The sequence below is a fragment of the Oryctolagus cuniculus genome, chromosome 11 (genome assembly GCF_964237555.1).
Source record: "Oryctolagus cuniculus chromosome 11, mOryCun1.1, whole genome shotgun sequence".
Lineage (NCBI taxonomy): Eukaryota > Metazoa > Chordata > Mammalia > Lagomorpha > Leporidae > Oryctolagus > Oryctolagus cuniculus.
The window spans coordinates 12,083,992-12,111,697 of record NC_091442.1 but is presented as its reverse complement, the minus strand read 5'-3'; the positions used below and the strand labels follow the sequence as shown (position 1 = coordinate 12,111,697).

General features: G+C 64.2%; 1 protein-coding gene across 3 annotated transcripts in view; it reads right to left on the bottom strand.

Annotated features, from left to right (window-relative positions):
• SULF2 (sulfatase 2) overlaps nucleotides 1-27,384 on the bottom strand; it is an 89,531-nt gene extending 62,147 nt beyond the window's left edge. The window contains exons 1-2 of one of the 3 annotated variants that reach the window (XM_051844953.2): nucleotides 27,272-27,384; nucleotides 5,762-5,999 (exon numbers count right to left, since the gene is read on the bottom strand). In XM_051844953.2, coding sequence (XP_051700913.2) covers nucleotides 5,762-5,936 — 175 coding nt within the window. In that variant the 5' untranslated portion in view covers nucleotides 5,937-5,999; nucleotides 27,272-27,384. Of the gene's footprint in view, nucleotides 1-5,761; nucleotides 6,000-26,466; nucleotides 26,602-27,271 lie in introns of those variants that run through there. The other 2 variants (XM_051844952.2, XM_070051727.1) reach the window with 2 other exon arrangements.
• Between the last annotated feature and the right edge of the window lie 322 nt (nucleotides 27,385-27,706).

The window sequence follows — 27,706 nt, the reverse complement described above, 5'->3', positions numbered from 1 at the left end:
CACGGGGATGCTGGATCCGCCGCACCTGCAGACAATTTGGAAGCCCCCTGGGATCATCCTCTTTTGCATGTGTCCCACGTTTCCTGCCAAGACCGTGAAGCTAAAGTTCTGTGTGTGTTGCAAGTGGCTTCTGGGATGAGGTCCTCAAGGAGGGAGGACTTGAAGATCCACCCTTTGTGCCTTTGTACTTCTTCCCGGAATGTGGCTGTGATAGCTGGAGCTGAAGCAGTCATCCTGAACCACAAAATGACCTTGACGGTGGAAGCTACACAGTAGCACAGAAGGGAGGCAGGGAGGGAGCCCGGCTCCCAGAGAGCCTTGAGGTTGGCAAACCTCCCTGCCAACCTCCAACTTCCCTGTGAGTGACAGGCCAAATTCTGTCTTGCTTAAGCCACTGTTACTTCACATTCCAGCCAAAGCTAACCCTGATTCACTTAGCTCCCAGCATTCAAGGGCGCTGTTGAATTGAAAAAAAGAACCTTTCAGGAATGTGTTTGGCAGGGCCACGGTGGGGCGGGCCCAGCGGAGCCTCTCTCCCTCCCGGCACAGGGATTGCCTGCACCCACGTCTTCCTGACACGGCAGGAATGTCAGGAGGCGGGGCCGAGAGTGAGCTGGCGTCTGCAATCCGGCCGCCTGCCCCCGTGGCTATCAGTCTGTGGCACGGGGTGTGGTTCCCTTGCGTGCACAGATGGAGGTGGAAACAGGGATCTGGCCGGGACACACCACCCCCCCAGGCCCTGCTCTGCGAAGCCCCCTCTCCCCATCACAGTTCTGTTCCCTGCATGGCGGCCAGAGGTCACTGTGAAACACTAAACACACGTGTCCCCTCCCGCCGCCGTCCCTCTCAGAAAGCCCAAGCCCCAGCCCCCCACGGTCACGCCCTGCAGGGTCCACTCACTCTTCCTGTCCCTGTCACTTGCGCTACTCCGCGAGCTTCCAGCTCAGGGCCTTTGCACAGACGGCTCCCACAGCCTGCAGAGCCCTACCCCAGGGGCCCCGAGACCCCCATGGAGGTCCACACTGCTCACACGTGCCCCCCTCACCATGCGACACCTCTCCCACACTCCACCCCACACCCCCGGGTCTGGGTCTCCTTCCTGCCTCCCTCCCCCCGCCCCTCCCCACTGATGTGCCAGGGACCTCGTCGGCTTCCACTGGAAAGAGAGAGGAGACCTGAGCTATCTGAATGCTGCTGGGTCCCCTCTGGCATGCAGTAGGTGCTCAGCAAATGCTCAGTGGATGGATGTGTCTGCCCGTTGTCTGAGCACCTCGCTTCCGGGTCAGCCACGTGATAGCAGCATGGCATCTCCCTGTCTTGACTCCGCCCCAGCCATCCTGCCTTCCTCAGGCATCTGCTCTCGAATTTTCCTTCAGGAAACCACCCTGGCCCCACTGCCAGTCCCCAGGAGTGCGTGGACGATGTGACCTCACCCCAACACTCTGGGGTCTGCTGTATCCTTAAACCCTCGGCACAAGGGCCATCGCCAGGGCCGGCGTGCAGCAGGTGAAGCCGCAGCCCAGGACTCTGGCATTCCAGAGCATGCACCAGTTCAAGTCCCGGCTGCTCCACCTCCGATCCGGCTCCCGGCTAATGCGCCTGGCAAAGCAGCAGAGGATGGCCCGAGGGCTCGGGTCCCTGCACCCACGGGGGGATCTGGGTGGACTTCCAGGCTCCTGGCTTCAGCCTGGCCCAGCCCAGCCATTGTGAGCCAGCGGATGGAAGACCTCCCCGTCTCTCTCTAACTCTGCCTCCATTGCCACGTGGCTCCCAGCAGCAAAAGCTGTGACTCCCACTGGAGAACGCGTCCCCTTGTCCCGTGGGCACCACGTCGCCTCTCCTGCCTCTCTCGAAACTGCCCATCACCTTTTCAATGACGACACCCCGGCCTCGCGGGAGGTGGCACCTGGCAGAATCTCGAAAACACCGCGCTCGGTCTTCATGGCCCTTGGGCTGGCAGTGACCTCTGATCAAAGGCCACGGGTGCTGGATTTTCCAGAGTTAGAATTCAAAGCTTCCTTTTAAAATAATGTCTAAGTGGGAGCCAGCACTGTGGTGTAATGGGTAAAGCTGCTGCCTGCAGTGCCGGTATCCCCTGTGGGTGCTGGTTCAAGTCCCAGCTGCTCCACTTCCCATCCAGCTCTCTGCTGTGGCCTGGGAAAGCAGTAGAGGGTGGCCCAAGTCCTTGGGCCCCTGCACCTGCGTGGGAGACCTGGAAGAAGCTCCTGGCTCCTGGCTTCAGGTCAGTGCAGTTCTGGCTATTGCAGCCATTTGAGGAGTGAACCAGCGGATGGAAGACTTCTCTCTCTCTCTCTCTGTAACTCTATGTCTCAAATAAATAAATAAAATCTTAAAAAAAAAAAAGCATCTAAGCTTCACAAGGTCAGTCCAGTTAAAAACCACAGGTCCTGGGAGAGCCGGGACACGGTGCACTCTCGGGCCCCAGGCCAGGGACACGGAGTCGCCTGGGCCCCACCCACCCAGGGTGGCCTGGAGCGGATTAAACAGGAAGCCCTGGCAGAGTCCACTGTCCCCGCCCCACCCCCCACCCCCGGAGCCCCCTGTGCTTCTCCCGGTCTTTTCTGCAGGGGGAGTGAGGCCGGCCGTCGCCTGCCGGCTTCCAAGGGGCACGCCCACGCCAGGATTCCCCCCACTGCGGTGAACACGTGTGGGTTTTCAGGCTACCTGAAAGCCCCTGCAGCCCGGTCTCCCGCACCTGCCACTTCCAAGTGACAACAGGGAACGGAGCCGGACGCAGCCCTGCGGTCGGGGGATGGGCTGAGCCCCTTTTCCTGCCGGGCCGGCAGAGCCTGATTGGAGCCAACGGCTGTTCTCCGCCCTGGCACTGGAAGGAAGCCTGATTATCTCAGGCGAGAAGTTCCGAGCCCGGAAAATTGTCAGAACTGCCGCATGGGGGAGCAGAAAATAGCAGATGATAAATTTTTTAGGACCACCCTCCGCCTGCCAGTCGTAGCAGACTGTGAGATAATGTGCCGGGCTTTTTTGGAACATGAATTATTGATCGGGGCCTGTCTAGTGGTTTATAAAAAGCCCATTTCCCCTCCCCCACCCACCTCCGCATCCCTCACCTCCTGGGGAAGAGGCTCAGCCGCCTGCAGGAGCCGGTGGCACTGGTGCGGGAGGGGCAGGCGCGTGGGCAGCGGCCGGACGCCACGGACACGAGGGGCTGCACGGCCACTTCCCAGCACTCGCGAGAACCTGACACGCGACCAATGACGCAGGGGCCACTGGGCAGCCGCCCCAGCAGTATGGAGACTGCCACTCCGGGTGCCAATCCCGACGACCCTGGACAAGAGGCTTGCCCGCCCTGTACCTCGGTTTCCCCTTCTATAAAATGGGCGGGACAAATCTCTGCGCTGAGTTAGCCTCGGTTTCCCTGGCTCCTCCCTCGCAGCCCGTCTGCGTATTCTGCTGGTTTGATTCGGGCAGCTGACACAACACGGCCATCAGATTTCCAAAAGAGGCTCAGAAACGTGCTGCTCCCGCACCGCAGAGCCAGCCCGGGCCGGGGGGGGGGGGGGGGGGGACCGCGGCTCACCAGCTCCGCCACGCCCGGCTACCGCCTCCTGACGCCTCTCCCTGTGCCTGCTCTCGCCCCTGGCACGCTCACGTCCCCCTCCTAGGAGCGGGAGCAGCAATCAGCGCGAGGTCACGGCAATCAGTGCGAGGTCACAGCCCTCGCACGGGAAGGCAGCCTCGCCCACCTGCTTTGCGCCAGGAATCTCGCTCAAACCCTCTGCAGGCCCGGCCCCGGCAGCCTCGGGCTTCTGCTCTCTCCGCTCGCGGCCCTGCTCCCTGCACCCCAGCTCACCGAGCCGTTTCCCACCCAGCACCTCGGCCTCTCCGGCGCCCTCCACCTGGAGCGCCCCTCGTTCTGCACAGAGCAGACCCTGATGGACACGTGCAGATGCGTGCATGAGCACCCCCGCCCCTTGCCGCTGCAAGGCTCAGCCGGCCATGGCCAGCAGGCCCTCCCCGCCCCACCCCTCCCCCTGCCCCACCCCGGTGGTCAACTGTGGGTCACTTTAAAGGCGCTGGGCTCCGACTGCTTCCTGGTGGCAAATTCTTTTTTGCACTGACAGAAGCTCCTGGAGAAAATATCCTTGTGACCGTGAATACACACTGCGGGGAGTGACTGGGTTTTACATTAAAAACCTCTCAGTTTTGGAGCCAGCGATGGGCTCAGGCCACAGAGGCTGACCCAGGGGAACTGTACATGCACTGCCATTAGCAGTACTCTGTTGTCCCCGGAGGGGAGGGAGGCTGGGCCCACCCTCAGGCTGGCGGTCCTCACAACTCACAGCCGTCTCCGAGACCTGACCCATCCTCTCTCCTGCTCATGTTTCATCCCCTTCCCCAAGCTCTAGCCACCTCTGCCTTCTTGGTTGCACCCCAGGGCCTTTGCACATGCTGCTCTTAGCGCCTGGAACACTTTCCCCGATACAGTCACGGTACATGGCAGTGCTGATGGTAAAAGGGCAAATCTAACTTGTAACAGAAGGAAAATGCAGGAGGCTTGGGCACTGCCTAGCATGTCAGCCACAAGCCACGAATGGGCTGCTGAGCACCCATGAGGTGCCGGGTTCTAATGGAGACGCCTTCTGAGTGCGAATCACCGGCCAGATCTAAAAAGTGATCTGGACAAATATAAAATGGCCGCAAACGATCTTGTCCGTTGACAACATGTTGAGATGATAGACAGCTTGGCCGTATTAGGTTAAACAAGACATTATTAACATTAATCTTACTGGTTTCATTTCACTGTTTAAAAAAACGAATGTAAAACAACATACGTCATTTGCATTTGTGGCTCAGATCACACAGGGGATTGGTCCCAAGGCCCTGCCACAGATACCGAGATCTGTGGACACTCAAGCGTCGTGTAGGAGACGGCACAGGGCTTGGGGGAACCTGTGCGCGCTGCCCGGGGCCCTGTAATCACCTCTAGATGCCCCGTGCGCCTCAGGCGGCGCCAGCGGCACTGGCTGGGGACACGGGAGAGGCGGCGACGGTGCGGCATGGCAGGTGTGGCGCTGCTTTGCGCCTTTCTGCTCCCCAGGGGCGGGACCCACCGAGGGGGCGCCCGCGCATCCTGGATGTCTGCAGCCAGCACTGGCGTGGGTGCAGGAACGGGACTCGCAAAGCAGAGAATTCAGGGTGAGAGCGGCTGAGGCCGGGCGGACCCAGACGTGAGCGGGGGAGCAGCAGACGCCGAGCGTGGAGCCCCAGCCTCGGTGGCCTCATTTCCACGGGCTCCGCCTCCTGCCACGGCACACACAGCCGGGAAAGCCTCACGCGAGCGGAGGAGGCCGCAGCTCCGGCACCTCCGGCCTCGGCCCCGAGGGAGGGGCGAGGCAGAGGGGGACTGGGGCCATGGTGGGGGTGGGGGGTGGGGGGTGGGGGGTGGGGGGTGGGGGGGGCAGGCTGGCTTGGGCCTCGGTGGGAAATGCGCTGCCAAGAACACAGCCGTCTCAGCTTCTGCTCTCCCGTCTCAGACGCTGGGAATCCAGGGACGGCTGTGCCCCGGGCAAAGGCGGGAGGTCCCGTCCTGGGGGCCAGCTGTGAGCCCCCACGTGTGCAGAAGTGAGCTCCCGAGTTTACACAACCACCGCGTACGGGGAGGAGGGCCCAGCGCAGTGATCCCGGCGGCGCGGGGGGGGGGGGGGGGGACTGTTGCCTAGGCTGCGGAGGAGGTGCCTCCCGGGAGCCCCGGGGACGTCCCCGTGGCCGGAACCCTTACCCAGCTCCACGTCCTGGTCGTCGGTCAGCACCAGGATGATGTTGGGCCGGATGTTCCTCCGGTCCCGCTGGAACCTGCCCTTCAGCCGGTGGTGGGCCAGGAAGGCGGAGCTTCCGTCGAGCAGGGAGAAGAGCACGGCCCAGAGCGCGCACAGCAGGAGGCTGGGGGGCCCCATGGTGCACCGCGGCCGCTCCCTCGCCGCTCGCCTCCGGGCTGTCTTCCCTGGTCCCTCACGGATCTGGAGGAGGAGGACGAGAGGCAGGTCAATATTTACAGAAAGGCCGGCCCACGGCTCGGTCTTGCGTGTCGGCGGGCAGGAGCGGGACCTGCCAGACCAGCGCTTGCACGGAGCCCGGGGGTGGACCCGCTGCTGAGCCCGCAGGGGCCGCCTGGGCACCTGCACTCCTCCCGGGACCCGGGGCCTGTGCACTCGCTCATCTTCACAACTCTGAGTTCTGCCCCGGGTTTGTGTCTTGGGCTCGTTCTCTGCCGAGTGTGGGCACCAGTGGCGCGCTGTGTCTGCCAGCCTCACACTCACTCCACGGTGACTACGCCTGCAGCCACGTTATCTGCTCAGTCAGCTGCAGGGTCAGCTTCAGGACGGCAGAAACGGGGTCTGTGTCGCTCCCGGCTCCAGCCCCACACCTTGTGGGAGTCTGGCACAGACGGTTGGCTAAATGAGGAAGTGGAACTTTGGTTCCGGTCCCCAGAGTCCTGGGGGAGGAGGAGCTGGGCTGGGCCACAGAGGTCTCCACCGCTGCCCCTGTGCCCTGCCACTCGCCGGGGGACACTGGGAGCACTGGCCACTCCGGGCCGTGCTGTCACGGACAAGGCCCCAGGGAGCCCGGCTCTGCAGACCGCGTGGCCTGTACACTCCGGCTCTTTGGTGCGTGCTGGGCAGTGGCAGGAGGGAGGGGATGGGAGCCAGAATCGCTGTTCTCTGTGCCCCATGGTGTGCAGTGGCTCCCTGGGTCCCTCCCGGCTCTGCCCTCCCTACCCACTCCAGGAGCACCTGGGCTTCCGCTCTGCTGGGTAGCCCCTCGTGTGTTCCATTTTACAGCCCCCCCCCCAGGCAGCCGTGAGCACCCTGCTACGTCACGCAGGGACCCCTCACAGTCCCTGCGTGCAGCATCAGGCTGGGCAGGACAGCGCAGCCCCCACCCCACCGGCATTGCTCCCGGGAGTGGGGAGCAGGTGCCACGCGGTGCCCCTCCCCGGGGACCTGTGCAGGACCAGGGTGACAGCTCAGCAGGGGGTGCTGGCAGGCATCGGGGGTACAGCCTGATGTGAGACGGTGAGGTTCCCAGGACTGGGGTGGGGGAAACAGGTGCCACGCCCTTCTCAGCCTCCTCGCCTCTGAGACACACCTTGTGCCAGCCAGAGCTAGCAGAGTGATGGAACCCGCCTCCCTCCACGGGTTCCTGGGTTCCCGGCAGCGACCCTGGGCCAGGAACTTGACACCTCCTCATCTCCAACATGGACGCGTGCCCAGCGGGTGGAAATAACAAGACATGGTGTGGATGGCGTCATCAGAGCGCGACCACTGTCCTGCATCGGCACTGCCCACCCCATGCCTCCAAACCTCACCAGCCCTCTCATCACACCCATCTTTTAAGAAAGACATTTATTTGAAGGGCAGAGTTAGAGAGAGAGGGGGAGAGACAGAGAGGTCCTCCGTCCGTTGGTTCACTCCCCAATTGGCCGCAACAGCCAGGGCTGGGCCAGACCAAAGCCAGGAGCCAAGAGCTTCCTCTGGGTCTCCCACGTGGGTACAGGGGCCCAGGCACTCGGGCCACCTTCCGCTGCTTTCCCAGGCGCATTCGCAGGGAGCTGGATCGGAAGTGGAGCAGCCGGGACTTGAACCAGCACCCACATGCGATGCTGGCGCTGCAGGCTGAGACTGAACCCGTTACGCCACAGTGCTGGCCCTGATCATACCCATTTTACAGTTGAAAAACCTGAGGCTCAATCACTGTCCTAAGGCTGCTGGTGAGGCCACCCAGAGACAGGACAGCAGAGCTGGGGGCTGAGCGCTCACGCGGGCTCCTTCCCACGAACCTCCGTCTTCCACCTCCCTCCATCCCGGCACCACCTCCACCTCCCCGCTCGCTCCCTGCCTGGGGCACACAGCTCCTCACCAAGCATTCCCTGATGCACTTCCCTAAGTGGCATCATCTGAAAACAGAAACAAGCTTCCTATCCAAGGCTGTCCGGGCGCCTGCTCCCTGGAGAGTAACTGCACAAATCAGGTCCACGCAAGGCAGAGGCGGAACTCGGCGCCCGGCTCCCACTCCCCGCCGCCGGCTCCGGGCCTGCCTGCTGCACGCCCGGGGGGCTCCACAGGTGTGCACAGCAGCTAGCGGCCCGGGACATTCCGCTGCAGCTCCTGGGGGCTACGGAGCAGCAGAGGTGCTCCCGCAGCTCACCGGCCCCCGACTCCCCAGTAACAGAGCGGCCCCCGAGTCCGGCCCAGGTCCCCTTGGGAATGCCGTGGCGGGCTCTGTGCTAAGCACCGGGGACCACGCCAGCGCTCATCAGCGCACGCATGCATGCACACAGTCACACAGTCTTCCGCCGCCCGGACCACACACGAAATTTCCAGAAGACGCCCCCAGGATGGGAACTCTCCCGACGGACTCCTGAGAGCAGGTGCCCACGGACAGCTGGCGGGGCCCTGGCTCTGCTCTGGGCATTTGCAGGTGCCCGCTCCTTTCACACACAGACACACCCATGGAGACTGTCCCCACGGAGCACAGGGGACGGACGTCACCCTCGCCATCCCATGGCTCAGGAAGCGGCAGGAAGGGTCCAGCCCCGTGTGGCTGGGCTACAGCTGCTGGGCAGAGCCCGCTGCGGGCAGACCTTCAGGCAGCTTGCTGAAAGCCTCCAGCCCCAGAGCCGCCCGTTCTGGCTCCAGGGCTGCGATGTGAAGGTGCGACACCAGGGGGCGGTGGTCAGCTGCATGCACCTGCTGCGCCTCCAGCACCCCCTCCAGGCGGCGCTGCCTCTGGGTGGCAGTCAGAGCCCCACGCCGGGGCCAGGGGTGACAGGAGCTAATTATTTCATCAGATCAGCTCATCCACGGGTCGATATTTGATGAATTCCCCCGGCTCAGACTCTGGCCTCGCGCCAGTCGCTCTCTGGATGCCGAAGAAATCAATTAAAAATGACACAAGAGATCCTGCCTCCATTTCTTCCTTCCTGGGAAAACACTCCAGCGAAGCCACTTGGTGCCCCGGCTGATAATCTGTCGGCACCTCGACACCAGCTCAGTTCAAGTCTGCCTTGCCTTTCCTTCAGCCTGCTCGTCTCTCAGAAAGGCCTCCGCGGCCAGGCCGTGGGATCTGGCGTCAGCGCGGGCCGAGCATCAGAGCTGCACCTGCTGACCTGCACAGCCGCGCGCGCAGGGTCGCCGGGAGCTCAGCCAGGAGGTCTGGGCAGCTCCACAGGAGCTGTTTGCCTCCGAGAATCCCCAGTCCAGCAGAGGGAACAGAGGGAAGTCTGCATGCACTCTGGCCGCCGAGGGGGAGGGGAGAAGCGGCCAGAGGCGGCACGAGGCCCTGGTCAGACCGGAAACGCCCGGATGAAAGGACCTTGGACGTGCAGAGATGCCCGGGCTGCTGGGGCCAGAGTCCCCCAACAGCCCCGGGGGCCCTCACTGGCTTTACAAGTGTTTATTGAGGGCCTCCTGGGCGCCAGGTGTCCAGTGGGAGGGCCATCCTGCCGCCATTGTTAACAGCAGCCCCCTAACTGCTTTTCCTGCTTCCACCCTCACTCCCTTCCACCAGGCAGCCAGACGGCTCAGGCTAAAACAAAGCAGCAGCCTGTCTTCTGTGTAGAAGCCCCTCCCCCCCGCCCATCCCGCCCTCTGACCTCAGCGCCTTCCTCTCTCCAGCAGCGGCTCCAGCCCAGAACCTCAGCGCTGCCCCAGGACGTTTGCACTTGCGCTTCCTGCTGCCTGAAGCCTGCAGCAGACCTCCTCCAGGCCGAGTCCTGGCCTCCTCCGGGCCTCTCCTCAACCTCCACCATTGCAGGCTAACGCTGACCCTCCCTCCCGGGCCGTCCTCCCCACCCCGGGCTCCAGCTTGGCACACACCATGTCCTCTACGCCTGAAACCGTGCTGGGACACAGCGGGACCTCCAGGTGTTTGCTGACCCAGCAACGAATGTCCTCTCCCCCCGGTAACAGCCCCCACTCCCCTTCTGTGCTGGGGGACCACAGGGCGGAGCAGGGACCTGGGCAGACAATCCACACAGCCCCTCTCTCCGGCTCCAGTGATTGGCCCAGGGGCAGAGCCGTCTTCTCAGGTCTGGCCAATGAGAGAAGGGGAGTCGCAGGTCTACAAGAAGGGCTTTCCCGGCTGCCGATGGCCGCTGCTAGGCACTGGCTGGGGCCCGAGAGCAGGTGCAGGTGACACTGGGCGGGACCAAACTGTACCCCGTGGCCAGCTACAGGCTCAGCTAAGTGCTGCTTGGCACTTGGGCTGGTCTGAGGTCAGGGCTGTCACTGGCAACAGGACGCACATGGAATGACAATAATCATACCTCCGGGGAAGGCACCACGGTCCACGCGGGGCTGCAGGAAGACCAGGCAGACGGCGTGGCTGAGACGAGCACCCAGCCCTCTTCCCACGACTCCTACACTCAGATGGAAACCAGCGATCCAAGGGACTGGGGATAAACGTGTCACACAAACTAGAAGAAAGAGGCAACTGGCCTAAGGGCAGTCAGGGAGGGCTGCCTGGAGGAGTACTTACAAAGTTGTGAAGGCTCTACAGGCATTGTGGAGACCCCGAGGAAGAGGGTGGCAGGCAGGGGCAGTCATTTGACCAAACCGCAAGCAGCAGGAGCGGAGAAGCCCATGCGAGGATGAGGAAGTCCAGCCCTGAACTTGGCAAGCCCAGGTGTCCAGACTGTGGACGCACGCACGCGTCCGTGAAGCTTCACGCTCCCCACTCCCCATCTCCCTTTGTCTCTCCTGCCGTGGTCCACGTCACCCCTGGCTCTTGGTGCCAAATGAGCAAGCCAGCACTCGAGGGCGGAGGGACAGGGAAAGACCAAGTTTCAAGGAAGGGCTCAGGACCCGGAAAAGAACTGAGGGCACAGAGCCAGCCGAACACCCCCGACCTGCTCCACCACGGACGCCAGAGAGAGCTCCCCGGCAGTGAGGGAAAAACGAAGCTGAACTGCCACAGAGTCCACGCGGCCGAGGCTGGGCTGGAAGGACCGGGCTGGGGTCCGGGCAGCACCCAGAAGAATGAGTGAGGACGGGGTCTCTCGTGCAGCGAGAGCCCCAGCGGAGTCAAGAGTCAGGGCTCTTCCGAGGGAGGGGCTGCTGTCCAGGGTTCCACAGCGAGCAGGTGCCCATGGGGTCACGCACGGACTCTCACACCTGGAAAAGCCAGGAGACCCTCCGCTCCCCGGGGCCGGCAGGGGGCAGGGCCAGGAGTCCCTCCACTCCCCGTGGTCAGCAGGGGGCAGGGCCAGGAGTCCCTCCACTCCCCGTGGTCAGCAGGGGGCAGGGCCAGGAGATCATCCACTCCCCGGGGGCCAGCAGGGGGCAGGGCCAGGAGTCCCTCCACTCCCTGGGGGGGCCGGCAGGGGGCAGGGCCAGGAGTCCCTCCACTCCCTGTGGACAGCAGGGGGCAGGGCCAGGAGTCCCTCCACTCCCTGTGGACAGCAGGGGGCAGGGCCAGGAGTCCCTCCTCTCCCTGGGGGTGGGCAGGGGGCAGGGCCAGGAGTCCCTCCACTCCCTGGGACCAGCAGAGGGGAGGGCAGGCAACGCACTGCCTGGGCGGGACTCAGCTCTGCCACTTACTGGATGCGGGGACGCTCTGCGGCCTCCACTCACCTCCTTTGACGGTGAGGACAAAGGGCTCAATGCTCAGAAGAGATCAGCACGCAGTGAGCGCTCAATGCATGCTGGCTAGAGTAACCTGGGGCGGGGACGGCCTAGCATCCCCCGCCCCCAGTAGCTCCGCGCTTTCTCTTGGGGATCACCCTCTGCTCATCCTAGATCCCTAAGGTTTAAAACAGCCCGGGCTTGGGTGTTGCGAGGCTAGATCATGGGCTCCCGAGCTCAGCCACTCAGAGTTGCTTCCACCGCACTCCGGCTGGCCCGTCACGGGTCCTGAGCACCAGAGGCTGGGTCCAGCCGAGCCTGAAGCAGGACAATGTACTTGGAGGTTGTGTCTTCCTCCTCCCGTGACCATCCCCCTCCCCCGGGTCAACTTCCAGGCCCTTTGGCTCTCAGGGATGTAAGGCAGGTTTCCTTTTGGTCTCAGGTCACTTTCAACCCACGAACCCCCGGGCAGAGCCAGCGGGGGGGCAGCACTGATGCCCACAGCGCCCCAAGGGTGTGGCCAGGCCTCTCGGGCCGCAGCCACCGCCTCACGACGGCCACCTCTGTCACCCCGATCAGCCCACTGATGAGGGAGGCGTGGGGGACAGTGGAAGCAGCGTGGGCTCGGGGCACGCGGGCCCCAACTGGGACCTGGGCACGGCACGGCCGCCGAGACTGGGTGGGCGGAGCCTGCGTGGCCTCCGGTGCCCCCACCCTTGGTCCAGACAGTGCTCACACAACGCGGAGTCCCTTACGTCCTCCTCGTACTTGGGGAGAGGGCTCTCCCGTGGCGCCAGCCCCTGGCACACCAGGTGCCGCTGCTTCCAGTTACCACAGACACCGACTATGCCGCAGGCCCTGCTCTAAGTGCTGGCGACTGGAAATGCCGGAGCACAGGGCACAGCCTGCGAGGGAGGAGCCCCACGGACGTCCTCCAGGGAGGGAGGCTGCAGTGCAGGGGGTGCCGCGGTCCTGCCTCCCAGCAGGGGGTTCCGTGACAGGCCCTGAGCGCCTGCAGGGGGAACAGCATTCTAGCCACAGGGAACATCGGTGCTGGCGTCCTGAGGCAGGAACCTGTCTGGGGCACAGGGAGCGCCTACCTGGGCGGAGGGAGCAGAGTAGGGGAAGCCTCGAGGGCCCCGCAGGGCGGTACCCAGGGCGATGGGGCCGGATCTGGCTGCGTGTGGAGCCCAGGCCGAGGTGGACGCAGGGAGGCCAGGGGGATGACCGCCCGGTGCCACGGAGGCCAGACAGCGCTTGGGCTGGGGCAGCGGTGAGGCAGTGAGAGGCGGTGTTGTTCAGTGAGTGAATGATTGACATGTGCCCATTGCTGCCATTACGAATCCTGGGTAAGAGCTGACCCTGGAAGGGAGTGTGGAATACAGTCTGTCTTTGTGCCCGGAGACTCGTGGCCAGGGGTCTGACGAGGCCACTCCTTGCTAGGAAACGTGTGAAACGCCACTGCAAAGACTCAAGGCGGGGACCCGGGTCCCCTGGCAGCTGCTGAGGGGGGGGGGGTCACACACAGCCTCACCGTGGGCTCAGGGTAGAGCCTGACTTCTCAGTGGCTGCCCAGGGCTCCGAAAGCCAGCGTCTGGGCCATGCAGGCCTCCGCTCGGCTCTCCCACGGTGCCTGCCACCACATTCACCTGGTGACAGGGCTGCTCGGGGCCGGCCAGAGTCAGGGGAAGGGGACAGGGACCCCACTTCCCGAGGAGGAGCGCCCAGGGCGCGTGGATGGGCACGCAGGCACCTCGTGGCCATCTTGGAGAGCTGCCCAGTGCAGGGCCCAGGCCCCTTCCCGCAGCGCCCCTTCTGGGCGGTCAGAGCCTGGGGGCCACCAGGGCTGCTTGCGACTGCCGCCCCAAAGATGCCCAGAGCGGGGGAAGCAGCAGGGTGACTGCCCCAGCCCGTCTCCCTGCCCACGTGGCCACCAGGACGTCGGCGTGCAGAGGGCTCTGCGGGAGGGACCACGGGGGTTAGGCATGGCGACAACCCCCCCTTCAATTCGGAGACTGCTGAAAACGCTCGTTCCTCCCCGCTCTGCTGCTGCTGCTCCTCCTCCCCCTCCTCCCTGCTCTGCTCCTCCTCCTTGGCTTTAAGCAGAAAGCATCAGCGAACAACCCAGAGCAGCTGGCGGCAGAACAGGCTCTGAGCTGGGCACAGGCCCCGGCCTGTCCCGGCCCCCGCTTCTGCCGAGGTGTGAAATGGCTACGTTCGGGCGTCGCCTGCCGCCCCACGAGCTCAGCGTCAAGGTCAATGCGGACGCTGCCGTCCAGAGGGGAGACCGCGGTCTCCCGGCGCTTGGCTTAGTGTGGAGGACCTAGACAGGGGTGCCGAGGCCCTGAAGACCCGAAGTTGGGGGTGCTGGCCCGGGGCTGTGGCCTGGCGGGGCAGGACAGCTGGCGGCAGGCCCAATCTGCAGGGCTCGGCCGGGACCACCCGGCTTCTCCGCCTGGCCGGCGGCAGCAGCAAGCATTGCATGGGCAGCTCCCAGCCGTCTCCAGGGGAGTCGGCAGCTCGCAGGGCGGGGGCTTCTGGGGTGAAGCCAATGTGCCCTGTGCTGGGCGCGGCAGACTGTTACCGCGCTCTGAGCTCATCCACCGGCACGCAGCGTGGCTTGGGCTTCACTCTCTCTTAGTCTGGTCAACGCTCTGTGGGGAGTGAGCACCCCACGGCCGGACTTGGCCTCACGGTGGAGCACTGTGAATGTGAGGCCGGGTCTCACCTCCTCGCGGCACCGTCCTGGGCGTCGGGATGTCAGCAGCATCCGGGCTGCTCCCCACCAGGTGCACGGAGCATCAGCCCCCCACCCCCACCCCTTGACAATCAAACATGTCCCCGGATGCTGCCAGATGTCCCCTACAGGGCAAAGCAGCCCCCAGCTGAGAACCACCCCCACACAGGAGGCAACGCTTCAGAAACCAGCTCCGGGCCATCGTGGCCAACTTCCGGCTTGCCAGGGCTCCGAGCTTTGCCTTACAAGGGGAACGGGCCTGTGGAGGGCCAAGGAGGAGGGGCGGCGGGGCTGTCTCGTGATGACTCAGAAGGTCTGCAACAGCCGGAAAGGGAATGACCAGCTCAGGACCAGCGTCAGCGGCACAACGTCCCAGCGCCACCCCCGGGGGGACCCCGGCTCAGCGCAGCCCGTGGGATCTGGGACCCGGGCAGCAGAGGGAAAGGCCAGGCTGGCAAGCAGCGCAAGGGTGTGTGGGTGACAGACACCTGTTTGCAGCGGCCTCGTCTGTGACGGGGACACAAACACATCCCACGGGCGCCGGACAGGGGACGAGTGATGGGGCCTGGGTTTAGGAGAAGGGGGAGGGGCAGGACCTGGCCCACCCCGCAGAAGCAAACATTCAACCCATTCTCAACTCCGACCAGGACACGCACCACCGGCCTCGAGCTTGCCTGGGGGGGGGGGAATCTGTGACCCCTTCCCAGCCATCCGATGTCTTCCAAGCCCCTAGGACGTGCAGTGAGATTCCGCGCAAAAGCAGCGGACCCAAGGCAGGCCAGGCCTCAGTCCTCAGGAAGCTGACCACGGGTGGCCGAGGCAGATGATTACCCAAGGAGGGCGGGTTCAGACTGTCCCACGAGCTTTGTAGAAAGGCGTCAGGAGAGAGAGCAAATCCAGGGAGACCTCTCGGAGGAGGTGGCGCTTGGGCTGAGACAGAGTGGGGCTGAGATGTTTTCTCAGCAAAGGAAAAAGCAAGTGTGAGGCCCTGTGACGGGCAGGGCAGGAGCACCACGAAGACCCGCCCTGGCCGAGCAGGGGGAGGAGGCGGGAGCTGGCCTGGCCCCGCCCCTGCCTTCTAGGCCGGCCACACCTGCCGCCCTCCCTGGGTGTTTAGGGGAAGCGGAATCAGATACAGAAATTCCCACCTCTGTGCTTTGTTCCTTTGTCTGGGCTGTGGACAAAAGCTTAGCTGGCAGGGAGTTACAAAGTTATTTCTGCGAAGGCCTCTGGCCAAAAGCAATAAGGAGCCATTATTCACGCCTAATTGTGGGCTGGCTCCCCAGCCTGCCCCTCCCCCGGCCCTTTAACTCAAGCTGCCCAGCCCTGAGCACCCCCACTGAAGGCTGCCGCCGGGAGGTCGCAGTTTGCTTTGGGAAGAGCACAAAAGAGATAAAGGACCTTCTGGCCGCTCGGTATTAATAATCCAATTACTTCTTCCCTTTCTACCCAGTCCGCAGCCGCACGCCCTGCGCCCCCGCTCATTAGCTCACCTTGGAGACGGCCTGGCGCCCAAGATCATTCCAGAAGCCAGGCCTCCGGGCCGGGGATGGCGGAAGCGGCTTTACCCACTGGGACGAGGGGGCTCCAGGTGTGTGGGCAAGAGCCGCACTCAGATGAGCTGGGGACGGGCAGGGCTCCGACCGCCCCTGGGGTGCCCCCATTACCATGGATGTTAGAAGCTGGTGGCAAATCACCCCCAGCTTTCGGATGAGGCCACACGGGAAGCATCCTTCCCTCAGCTGCTCCTCCTCTCACTCGCCCTCCCCTGCCCCGCTACAGTGCCTCAGTTTCCCCACCACAGCAACAGGCCCCACGGCAGGGACCCCCGGAGGATTCAACCTCCAGCAGCGGGTGCTGTAGGACTGGCGACTGCACCAATGTTCCGGGCCCGCCGTGCGTTCTCCCGCAAATGGTACCAGGTGACAACCGTAACCCCGCACCTGGGCCAGGTGAGAGAAGCTCACCTCCCTTCCTCTCCGCTCTCACTTTTGATGGAGGGGTCAGCAGAGAAACGCTTCTCCGCGATGAGGAAAACAGCAGGCGAGGGCCACGATAGACGGCAGTGAACGGCGGTGAACTTGGCCACAGCCCAGGCGAAGGCACCGGAGGGAGTGCGCTGAACTGGCGACCCCGGGACCCGGATGGAGGGAGCCCAGCGTGGTCAGATACGGCCTCCATCTTGCTGTTTTTTAGGAGAAACCGAAAACCTTCATGCTGACACGCGAAACCTCACAACGGCTGCAGGCGGATGGCTGCCTCCTGGCTCAGAAGGGGCCGGCGTTGTGGTGCGGTGGATTCCGCCGCCGCCTGGGCGCCCACATTCATATACGGAGCGCCTGGTCCAGTCCCGGCTCCTCCGCTTCCCATCCGGCTCCCTGCTAACGCGCTGGGAGGCAGCAGGTGATGGCCAAGTGCTTGGACCCCTGCACATGTAGGGGGGACCTGGACGCTGAAGGGAGCGGCCATGTGGGGGTGAATCAGCAGATGGAAGCGCTCTCTCTGTCACTCTGCCTTTCAAGTAAATGAAAAACCTTCAGAAAAATAAATAGAAGGTTCAAAATATGAAGGAAGTTAAAAAAAGCTCGTGGAAAATGTGTAGTATGAAAAAACCATGCATGGATTTCAAAACGGTTCGCACTAAAATAAGCACAACTTTTAATTCTGTTTTCCACAAAGTTTCTGAAGCGCTCTTGGGCTTCCAAAGAAAACACACGTCTGCAAGCTGCTTAGCCAGCCTGAGAGGCTCCTGTCTCTATTTTTTTTTTTTTTTTATTTATTTTATTTCCTTGGAAGTCACGGTGACGAGAGAGCAAGAGAGCGAGGCCTTCCATCCACTGTTTCACCTCTCCAATGGCCACAATGGCCAGGGTTGGGCCAGGCCAAAGCCAGGAGCCAGGAGCTTCTCCTGGGTCTCCCAGTGGGTGCAGGGGCCCAAGCACTTGGGCCATCTTCTGCTGCTTTCCCACGCGCATTAGCAGGGCGCTGGGTCGGAAGAGGAGCAGCCGGGACTTGATCAGTGCCCATATAGGATGCTGGCACTACTGACGGCGGTTTTACCTGCTACGCCACAGCGCTGCCCCCACGGAGGTTTTAGGGGCGCCAGCACCACGGCGAGCCCTTTGGCACGGTGCAGGATTGCCCAGCAGGAGGCGCCCTGTTCAGCATCAGCTCTGCTTCAGGCCCCCGGGCGTTCCCTGGGGAGCTGTGAAGCGCCTGGCCCCGCCCACCCCCGGGGCTGAGTGCACTGGTGCTGGGATGTCGGGAGCCCCAGTGTGGACCACGAGGGACCCCAGGTAGGCTAGAAGCATCTCCCCACGCTCACGGCGCCGGCCCCACCTCGGGCTCCCGGGGCAACCTCAGGTCCCCAGACCGGCCACTGGGTCCCTGAGGGGCTTCATAGCGGCGGTGGCCAGGTGAGCACGGGGAGGGGACCTTGCAGGCATGGCTCTCCAGTGACGGAGCAGGAAGCCAGGAGCAAGGGCCCAGCAGTAGTAGCTATGACAGCAATAATGATCACCTGCCTGCCTTCTTAAATCAGTCGGGTTTTTTGAGAGAGAAACAAGAGCGCACCCACTGCTGGTTCACTCCCCAGTCAATGGCCAGGACGGGGCCAGGCCAAGCCGGGAGCTGGGACCGCCATTCAGATCTCCTGTGTGGGCGGCGGGGGCCCCACCACTGGAGCCCTCCCCGCTGCCTCCCAGGGTGCACGCTGGCAGGAGCAGAGCCGGACTTGAACCTGACCACTCGGATACCGACGTGGGTCTTAGCCGCCAGGCCAATGCCGCCCCTCCTGCCTTTCTGAAGCCGTCTGTGTGCGCAGGACAGAGACCTGAGGCTCAGCGACACCGCCTGGCCTGGCTCCACGCTGTCCCTGAGAGGTCAGGCTGGGGCTGGAACCCGGGCAGCCGAGCCTGCACTCAGCGGAGCCGACGCATAGGCTCCGCGGACGGCTCTCAGGGCCGCCCTCTCCTGGGCCTCTGCTAACCCCAGTTCACGTCCCCACTCGCCGCTGATGCCGCAGCCGTTTCCTGGCCCGGCATCTCACGGACAGGTCAACTCGGAGGGCGACAGCGAGCAGGGGCACTCGGGGTAACCGCACGGGGCCACCCAGTGGGTTTTCCCTCTTGGTTTAACATTTGTTTGAAAGGGAGAAAGGCAGAGAGGAAGAGGGAGAGAAAGGAAGAGGAGAAAGAGAAGGGGGACAGATGGATCGTCCACCTGCTGGTTCACTCCGCAAACGCCCACAACAGCCAGGGCTGGGCCAGGCGGAAGCCAGGAAGCCAGAGGTCACCCGGGTCTCCCATGTGAGTGGCAGGGGCCCAAGCACTTCGGCCACCCGGGAGCATTAGCAGGTCGCTGGACTGGAAGCAGGGCTCTGGCCTGGGATGCAGGCATCCTAACGGCGGCTTAGCCTGCCACCTCACCCTCCTGCTTAACGCGCCCCAATTCCGTCCAGAGAGTGGGAGCCCCCCCAATAATAAACCAGCAACGCTCGGCGCCACTGGTCCTGGAGGGGAAACCACGCCGCACCCCGCACCCCACCCCAGGGTGTCCTGAGGACCTGCGAGGCTGTTTTGCTTGTCACACGGCCGGGTCACCGTTGGCTCTGGGCTGGGGGCGCAGGAGGGTGGCTGACGAGCAGGGCTCCAGGCGGGGAAGAAATGACTTCCCATGCCCCATTCGTCCAGGTGTAAGGGCCGCTCAGTCCCCTGGGCCTGGCGATGGAGACGGCTTTGCACGGTTTGTACCCTGCACAGAACTCCCCGTGGCCGGCGCCGCGGCTCACTAGGCTAATCCTCCGCCTGCGGTGCCAGCACACCGGGTTCTAGTCCTGGTTGGGGCACCAGATTCTGTCCTGGTTGCTCCTCTTCCAGGCCAGCTCTCTGCTGTGGCCCGGGAGGGCCCTGCACCCGCATGGGAGACCAGGAGAAAGCACCTGGCTCCTGGCTTAGCGCTAGCCGGCCATGGCGGCCATTTGGGGGGTGAACCAACGGAAGGAAGACCTTTCTCTCTGTCTCTCTCTCTCTCTAACTCTGCCTGTAAAAAAAAACCTATTTTGGAGAATCAACACTGTCCATGGCCAGGTCACCTGTGGTTGCTGTTTGCCCACACCACCGCCCCTAGCTGCACCTGGAGCTCTCGGCTGCCCGCGACTCTACGCCGGTAGAAGGACTGGCCGCCTGCTCTTCCCAGGCACTTACATACTGCAATGCGCAGTCTTCAATCCGGGTCATTTCCTTCTAGTTTTTGAATCACCGTCAGGGTATTTATTGATGAGCAAGTATGTGCATACATGTTAATTGTGAGTTTATTTCAGGCAAGTCGGCAAAAATACCTGCTGTAAGAAGAGGGTTTTTGGACTGCTGAACCAAGTCAAACAATAAAATCCGTTCCTCGTTCCCAGTGTTTACTTTAGAGATAAGTACAAAGCCCAACCCTGGGCCGATGAGACGGAAACAAAGTCTGCTGGGATGTGGGTGCTCTCCGAAGGATTTTGCTCTCTGATTAAGAGAGACAGCAAGGAGGATTTTACTTTCTGGTGAGGAGAGGGTCAGCAAGGTGTCCTTCCCTATACTCCCACTCTGTAACGGGATGTGATGTCTGGAGCCATGACAGCCATCTTGAGGCCACGAGGGAGCGAGGCAGAAAGATCCCAAGTCCTGATGACATTCTTATTGGGACAAAGCAGCTGTTGGACAAAAACCCTGCTTTGGGCTCTTTGTTACGTGGGAAACATTGCGGCTGCTTCACCAGGAAGAGTAATTCTCACACCGAATGCATCTCATTCACACTCAGGCGGTCAGGACTTCCGGCCTGTAAGACTCCTGCTCTCCACACACTCGGGTCAGTGCCCGTCTCTAGGGCTGCCCAGACGTGGCTTCCGGATGATCTGATTCTCACGGCGCGCGAACACCTCCTGAACTTCTGTGGGCCTTCCACCGGAGGCGGGCCAAGACCCTGCCGGGACCCGCGCCCAAAAGCCAACAAGAAAAGCCGCTGGCAACATTCTTCCCCTAACACACCCACTTCCACCTGGCCAAACACGTCCTGGGGGCCCGGGGACGGCCTTGGCCCTCAGCTCCCACACGCAACACCGATGGTTCGGGGGAGAGCTCACCTTAAGCAGAGCCCAGGTGCGGGTGCACGAGGCAGCTGGCGCGCCCCTGTGTTGCAGGCGGGGGCCACTGGGCGCCGTGGGGCTAGCAGTCCTGTTTAAGGACCATGGAGAAACCCTGGACTGGGCTGCAGACGCTCTGAGGCCGCACCACCCACGGTGGCCCCGCCAGGGCTGGGGACCGTGCACGCCCTGGGATATTTAGTGCCGGCTGCCAATCACTGGGCAGCGAGGCTCAGCCCGACCCTCAGGGGCGTCAGAGAGGTGACCGCATGGGGTGTGCGAGCCATATCCACTCAACAGGTGCGGGGCAGGTGTTGGGGCGCTCAGGGAGGGGGGACCACAACAGGGAACTAAACCCGTTCTCCAACGCCAGGGCTGCAAACAGTATCCCAGCACTCCGCCCGCCAGGGCCTCGCCCCCCACCCCGCTGCCCCGGGCATCCGCACCCACTGAGCGGCAGATGCCCCGCGGAGGGGGGCACCGCGGGCTGACCCTTCCCCACGTGCATTCCGATCACCCTCTCCCCACCCCAGATCCTCCTCACAGTCAGCCGGGTCCCTGGCGCTGTGGGACTTGGGGCGAGCCGCGCACTGCAGGGCTTCTGCCCACCCCCACCCCCCGGCCGCCAGCTGCTTCCCTCCCCAGACTTTGCTTAATGTCCCCTTGCAAAATGACCCCTGGTTGGGAACCACAGCCCACCCCCCAGCGTCCTGCCTGCCGGACCCCATGTGCGCTGCCACCACCCGTGCCCCCCACCCCCGACTCCTGGCGCCTCTGGGTGTCCCAGCTCCCGCCGGTCCAGCACCCACTCAGGGCAGCCGGGGAGGCTGCTCAGTGGGTACCGTGTTGCAGGGAGGGTGGGGAACAAGGCCTGGCCTCCACCAGGAGACACGGCTGGGGCTGTGGTTATCCTGACGGCCCTGGGTGTTCCTAAAGCGCTACATTTTTACTTTTTTCTGAGAGAGACAGACAGGAAGTCAAGCCTCCCAACGCGCAGGGTTACACCAGGCTGACGCTGGCAGCCTGCACCCAGGTCTCCCGCACGGTGGCAGGGACCCAGGACTGAGCCATCACTGTGCCTCTGGAGTCGGCAGCCAGCACTGCGCACTGAACCCGGCGCTCACGTGCGCGCAGGTGCCTCCGTCAGCCCTAGACCACCAGGCCAAGCCTCCTCCCTCCCTCCCCCAAGGAGAGGATGCTTCAATGTTCTCACCGCAAAGAAATGATCCGTCTTTGAGCGGCGATATGCTAATTACTCTAGGTTGATCCTTACACATGCATCAAAACACCACACTGCAACCCATAAACACTTGTGCATAATTGCAGGTCAATAAAAGCAAAACAGGCTGGCCCTGAGCCGCTGCTCGTCGCAGGCATTCAGATCGCTGGTTCGAGTCCCGGCTGCTCTGCTTCTGACCCTGTGCCCAGCTATCGCGGCTGGGGAGGCAGCAGAGGGCGGCCCGAGGGCGTGGGCCCCTGCACCCAGGCCGGAGTTCCAGGCTCCTGGCTTCAGCCTGGCCCAGCCCTGGCCGGCCATGTGGGGAGTGAACCAGCAGATGGAAGATCGCTCCTTCTCTGTGTTACTCTTTCAAGTAAACCAATCTTCTTAAAAAACCCATCATAAGGTAAAGACTTGAAAAATGAAGACAACCAAACACAAATCATGTCCTCCTGGGACTGAGAACCCTGCGGTGGTTTCCGCCGCCTTTACAAGGGGGTCTAAACGCCTCACCATGACTGATGTGCCCCCTGGCCTCCCCCACCCCACCGCACTTCTGTTCCCTGCTCTAGCAGGTCTCAGACAAGCCCCTCCTCTCCACCTCCAGGCCTCCCAGTGCTGTTCCGCCAGCTCTTCCCAAGGCCGGCTCCTCGCTAAAACGTAGGCTATGCTCAAAGGGCACAGGTGTAGGGGCCTCCTCGGCCGCGCAGAGGCCCCCGCCCTTGCCCCCTCATGCACCAAAGTCACCATCACTGTCTTGTTTCCGTCACAGAGCTCTGTGCCTGCCCATGAACTTGTCCGTGTGGGGTCCCCTGCTGTCCACGCTCTGAAGTGCCAGCCCCACACGTCCAGGTCTCTCTCACTTGTCCCCGCCCCTCGCACATGGCTTGCCACTCAGCAGGTGCTCATTAGACACCTGGACTCCCAAGCAAGGGGCCGCCCTGTGAAGGTGCCCAGCAGCTGGCCAGGGCCTAGAACATTCTCCAGGGTTCCGGCCGGAAGATGCCCACGCCCAGGGCCCTCTCGCTCAAGCACACGTGCACTGGTCGTCCCGGTGCCAGCCCCCCCTCCCCCTCAGAGCTCCGTTCAGCAGGGTCTGGACTGTGCACGTCTCAGGAAATGCTTCCAGACGGTTCTCCCGGCGGAGGGCTGGGCAAAGGCCATCCCCGGCCCCCAGAAAGCCCAGGCTCAAGGCCAGGCTGCACCCTGCGGACGCCAGCAGACGAGGCGGGCTCCGGGAGGCGGGGCATGTTTCCATGGAGTCCACCTCGGCCAAAACGCAGCGAGGCCCACTGGCCACCACCACGCACACCAGCAGCCCGCGCACAGGCAGAGCAGCCAGGCCCGCCTTCCACTTCACGCTCCCAGCCTGCTCTCTCCTTCTGGGCTGAGCCCGAGGGGCCAGGGGCTCCTCCACGCTGAGAACAGCCCGTGTTGACCCAGAGCTGGGGGTGCCAGACGCCACGCTAAGCGCTCGACACCGATGAGCTCATTTCAGCCGTACACAGACGGGCGACAGGTGCTGTGATCATGCCCACTTGCCGGATGAGAACATCGAGGCAGAGGGGTTAGGTCACCCACCTCCATCTCACTGCTGGGCAGGGGGCCAGGCAGTCTGGCTTTCCTAACCACCGTGCCCAGGGCTGCCAAAGCCCGCCCACTCCCTCCCTGGAGGGCGGAGCAGGGATGGAGAGGAACAGGGCCTCCGGAGAGCGCTGCAACTCTGCCAGCTGTGCCTGGCCAGAGTCACCGTGGCGGCTCTGCCTGCGGAGGCCCTAAGTCTTCACTCCTCCTGAAGCGGACCTGAGATGTTTCTCTGTTGCTTGCAGGAGAGAGGACCCTGATTGCTGCACATCCTTCCAGGAACACGCCCCTCCCTCACCCCTATTCCATTTGCAGCTCCGCGAGAGCAAGGGCTGCTCCCGCTTCCTGCCCGGCAGCCGCTGGAGCCGCAGCCCTAACACCCACTGTGACCCGCCCAGCGCCTATCCCCCCTTAGGCTCCAAGTGAGGCCTGGTTCCCTAGCAACCGCCCCAATTAGGCAATCATGCCATTTATCAGGATGCCAATTAATTATAATGATCTTAATGATCTCCCAATTAGATAGTGCCTTGAATCTGCCCGATCCGGGGCGCCTGCAGACCACCACCTGGGCCCATCCCAGGCCCCAGTGCGGCCTCAGCCCACAGGTTAGCACACAGGCCCAGGCCCGAAGCAGTGCGCCCTGGATTGGGGAAGGGGGATGGATGGGGGGGGATCCCCTTCTGGGGCCAGGTCTGTGCGACTCCACCGCCTGCCACAAGAGGGCGTCACCTGCAGGAGAATTTCCAGGCCCTGGCCCGCGCTGGCAGAGGGCTGCAATCCTCATCAGAGACCCGGGCTCCGGCGCCTCGGCTGCAGCTGACATTTCGCTCTGCGCTGTGACAGGAGTCAGCAGAGCGCGTGCATTCTTGCAGGCGGATGGCAAAGGGGCCAGGCAACCGCATGTTTTTCTCAGGGCAAAAAAACCCCCAACTCCGAGCCGAGCTTCTCTGCCAGTGGGGGTGCCGGAGAGGGCAGAGTCCAGGAGGCGGCTCCTTTGCGTGCTCCGCGGTCTCCTCACTTGGAGGGGCCGAAGCCCAGGAGAGGAGACCCCAGGGGTTCCGAGGCCCCGCCCCCAGCAGCGTCCTCTAACACTGTACCGACCCCATGGCGCTCTGTGTGCACTAAGTCACTATGGACAGGGCCCGCCGCAGAGCTGGGTCCACCAACGCCTGTCATCTCGGGGCTGCACGGGGCCAGGCCAGGGCTGGTTAGCATGGAGAGCCCCCTGCCTCCTCCACCCGCTACACAGGACCAGTCCTGGACAGGGCTCTGGTCTCCTTCCCAGCCGCAAAGTCGGAGAAGAGATAATGGCCCACACCTGGCCGAGCTGAGCTGGCCACGACTCCTGGGCTGGCTGTTAGGAGGCCAGAGCTGCCCCCTTGAGGCAGGTCCAAGCAGAGGACTCGCTCAGATGCAGGCGAGGGGCAAGGCAGTGGTATTCCCACGGCAACAGATGGGCCCCCAACCCTGGGGCAGGGGGCTGCACATCCAGACCGGAGGTGCCGCGCAGGGGAACTCTCGGGGGGGGGGGGGCGCACACAGCTCCGCCACGAGCCCCGTGGGGCTGCACATCCTCCTCCAAGCCCTCGCGTTTGACAACCAACTCGCTGTCCAACGCTTAAGTTTCAAAACTTCACATGTTATCAAGGTTTCTGAAAAAGCCGTAAATTCAAATGGAAAACCTAAGACACACAAAGCCCAAACCCCAAACCCACGCTGAGCCCCAGCCACAGCGCTGATGCCAACACGGGGACTTCACGGCCGTGAACTTGGCCGAGGCAGAAGCAGCCTGCACCAGGGCCCTGGGAGCTGCTCCACAACCACTGAACCACGCCCGGGTCTGCAGGGAGGGGCCACAGTGCCCAGGGACACCCCCCACCCGCCTCTGCCTTTAGGGAGCGCTCTCATCCGATTCGGACCCTGAGGGGGTCTGTGAGGGGAGGTGCAGCCACAGTGAGGGGTCCCCTTCCCTGTAACTACAGCCAGGGGCCCCCAGGGAAAGCCGCCCCCAGGACCCGCCCCAGAGCAGCCCCCTGCTCTGCCCCAAGGGGGGCAATGGGGAAAGGAGGCAGGGACAGACTGAGGGCCGAGGGGGCGGTCCCGCCACGCACAGAGGAGCCAGAGCCCAGTCTCAATGCAGGCTGAATGTGATTCCTGGTTAATTAAATATTGACTTTTAACTCCAAAGGTGATTAAAACAAGCTGCAGGAAGGACTGTCCAGACGGGGGCGGGGCGGGGGACCAGAACTTTCCCGAGGGGGGAGGCGGAGGCCCCGTGCAGGTTGGCGTGCTCCTCCTACTGTGTGCAGCACCTACTGTGTGCCGGGCGGGCGGGGCGCTGTGGCCGGAGGCCGCTGCCCGCTGGGGATCGCGGGGTCTCCCGACCTTTCCCCACCTGCGGCCCCGCCGCACCCCCTTTGTCCTCCAGGCCGGCCAGGAGCTCGGGGCCCGCGGGCAGCAAACGCTGCTCCAGGGCAGCCCGGAGCCTGGCACCGCAGGCTGAGCCCCGAAAGCTGGGGGAACGAATGAATGAGAAAAGAATGTTTGAAAACAAATGAACAAATGCACTCCTGGAGGCCGCGCAGCCTGGCGGCGGGACCTCAGCCGGGGAGGGGCGTCTCCCACGGGCGGCGGAACTGGCTCGACCCGGCCCGGGAGGAAGTTTGCCTCTCGGTCCGCTGGTCCTCCCGGGACCCGCGAGCTCGTAGTCACTCTGGAAGTCCGGTCCCAGCTTTCCCGTGTCCTGCCCGGACAAGCCCCACGTGGCCTGGCTTCCAGCCGGTCCTTTGGGTCGCACCCCAAAGGGGTCAACGAGGCCATGCCCCTGCGGCCGGCGGGCCCAGGCGCGCCTTCTCCAGGGCCGTCAGGGCTCGGCGAGGCGCGTCCCCGGGTTAGGGGCGCGGCGGGAAGTCCTCGCCTGCCAGCCCGCCCAGCCCGCCGGCGGGGTCAAATGGGTCATCCCCCAGCGGCCGCTCGGCGCCGGAGCCTCCCGCCTGCGCGCCGTGTCCCACCTCCGCGCGCTACGCTGGGGCCGGAGCCAGAGCCGGAGCCGGAGCCGGAGCCGGGCGGTCCGGACCGGTCCCGTTTCACCTGGACAAGGCTCGCGGTCGTGCTCACCGCGGGTGAAGCTTGGATCGCCGGGAATCCCGGCCCAAACCTGGCGTCCCCCGGCCCGCCCACCTGCCCCGCGCGCCCCACTCACCGGCGCGCACGGCCCGGGCGGCCTCACCCGGCGCCCGGCGCTGCCGCCTCTGCCGCAGCCCGGCCGGGCCGCGGGGCGCAGGGGACTCCGCGCCGCTGCTGCTGCTGCCGCCGCCGCCGCCGCCGCCGCCGCTGCTGCTGCATCCCCCGGCGAGCGCGGCGGCTGCTCCTCCTCCCGCCTCCACCCTCCTCCTCCTCCCCGCCCCCCGGCCCCGCCGCCGCCGCCGCCCCCGGCCCCCGCCCCGGCGCGCCGCCCTCGCCAAAGTCCGGGTCCGCGCCCCGCCCGGGCGGTTCTTACATCGCCCAGCCCCGCCGACCTCGCGGCCGGAGCCAGCGCCTTGGCACCGCGCGGCCGGGCCCCCGGCCCGCCGGCCTCCGGCCTCGGCGCGGGGGAGGCGGGCGCGCGCCGGGGCGGGCAGCGCTGGGCGGCCCCGACCCGCCAGCGGGCGCTTTACCTGCGGCTCGGAGGGCGCGGGCCCTGCAGCCCCGGGCGCAAGGCCTCGCCCCGAAGTCGGGGCCCGGGCCGGGGGCGGGGGTCCCCGCGGCTCTCGAGCTCCGGTGGCCTCCGGACCCCGCTGGCCGCGCTCCCGGCGCCGAGCGCGCACCCTCGCGGGGACCCACTCGCTGCCGCTCGCCCTCGGCCGAGAGTTGGGGCAGATTCGCCCGGGAGCGGGGCCGGAGCCCGAGAGCGCGTAGCGCGCGGGAGCGGGGCATTTCAATCAATCGATCGATCGATCGATCGACCGCGTATCGTGGCGGAGTCCTGGGAGCGGGGGTCCCCGCGGCCGCAGAGAAGCGAGCCTTGCCTGCTTTGCGCTTTCTGTTTGTCCTCGCTCGGGGCTGCCCGGGGCCGCGCGTCCCGCTGGGCGTGCGACAGCCCGGCCGGAATGGCCCCTCGAGACGACACCTTAATAGATGTTTGCTCTGCTCATTCTGCAAACGCGCGCCGGCCCGGGTCTCAGCGGGACCTGCCCACGCGCCGCCGAAGCTCCCGAGACATTCACGGGCGCTCCGGGGAAAGCCGCCGCGTTTGCCCAGAAAGGGCCTCGGAGAAGCCGGCGTGCTTCCCAAAGTGCGGAGCTCGACTCCGGGCGGCGCTGTGGCGCTGTCGACCGGGATTCCACCGCCCCAGCGCCGCCGGGGGGCCGGAGGGGGCCGGGGCCGACTGGGGCAGGCAGGGAGACCCGTGGCTGCTGGGCGAAAACAGACCCTGCGGTAGAAAATGAATGGATTTAAATCTA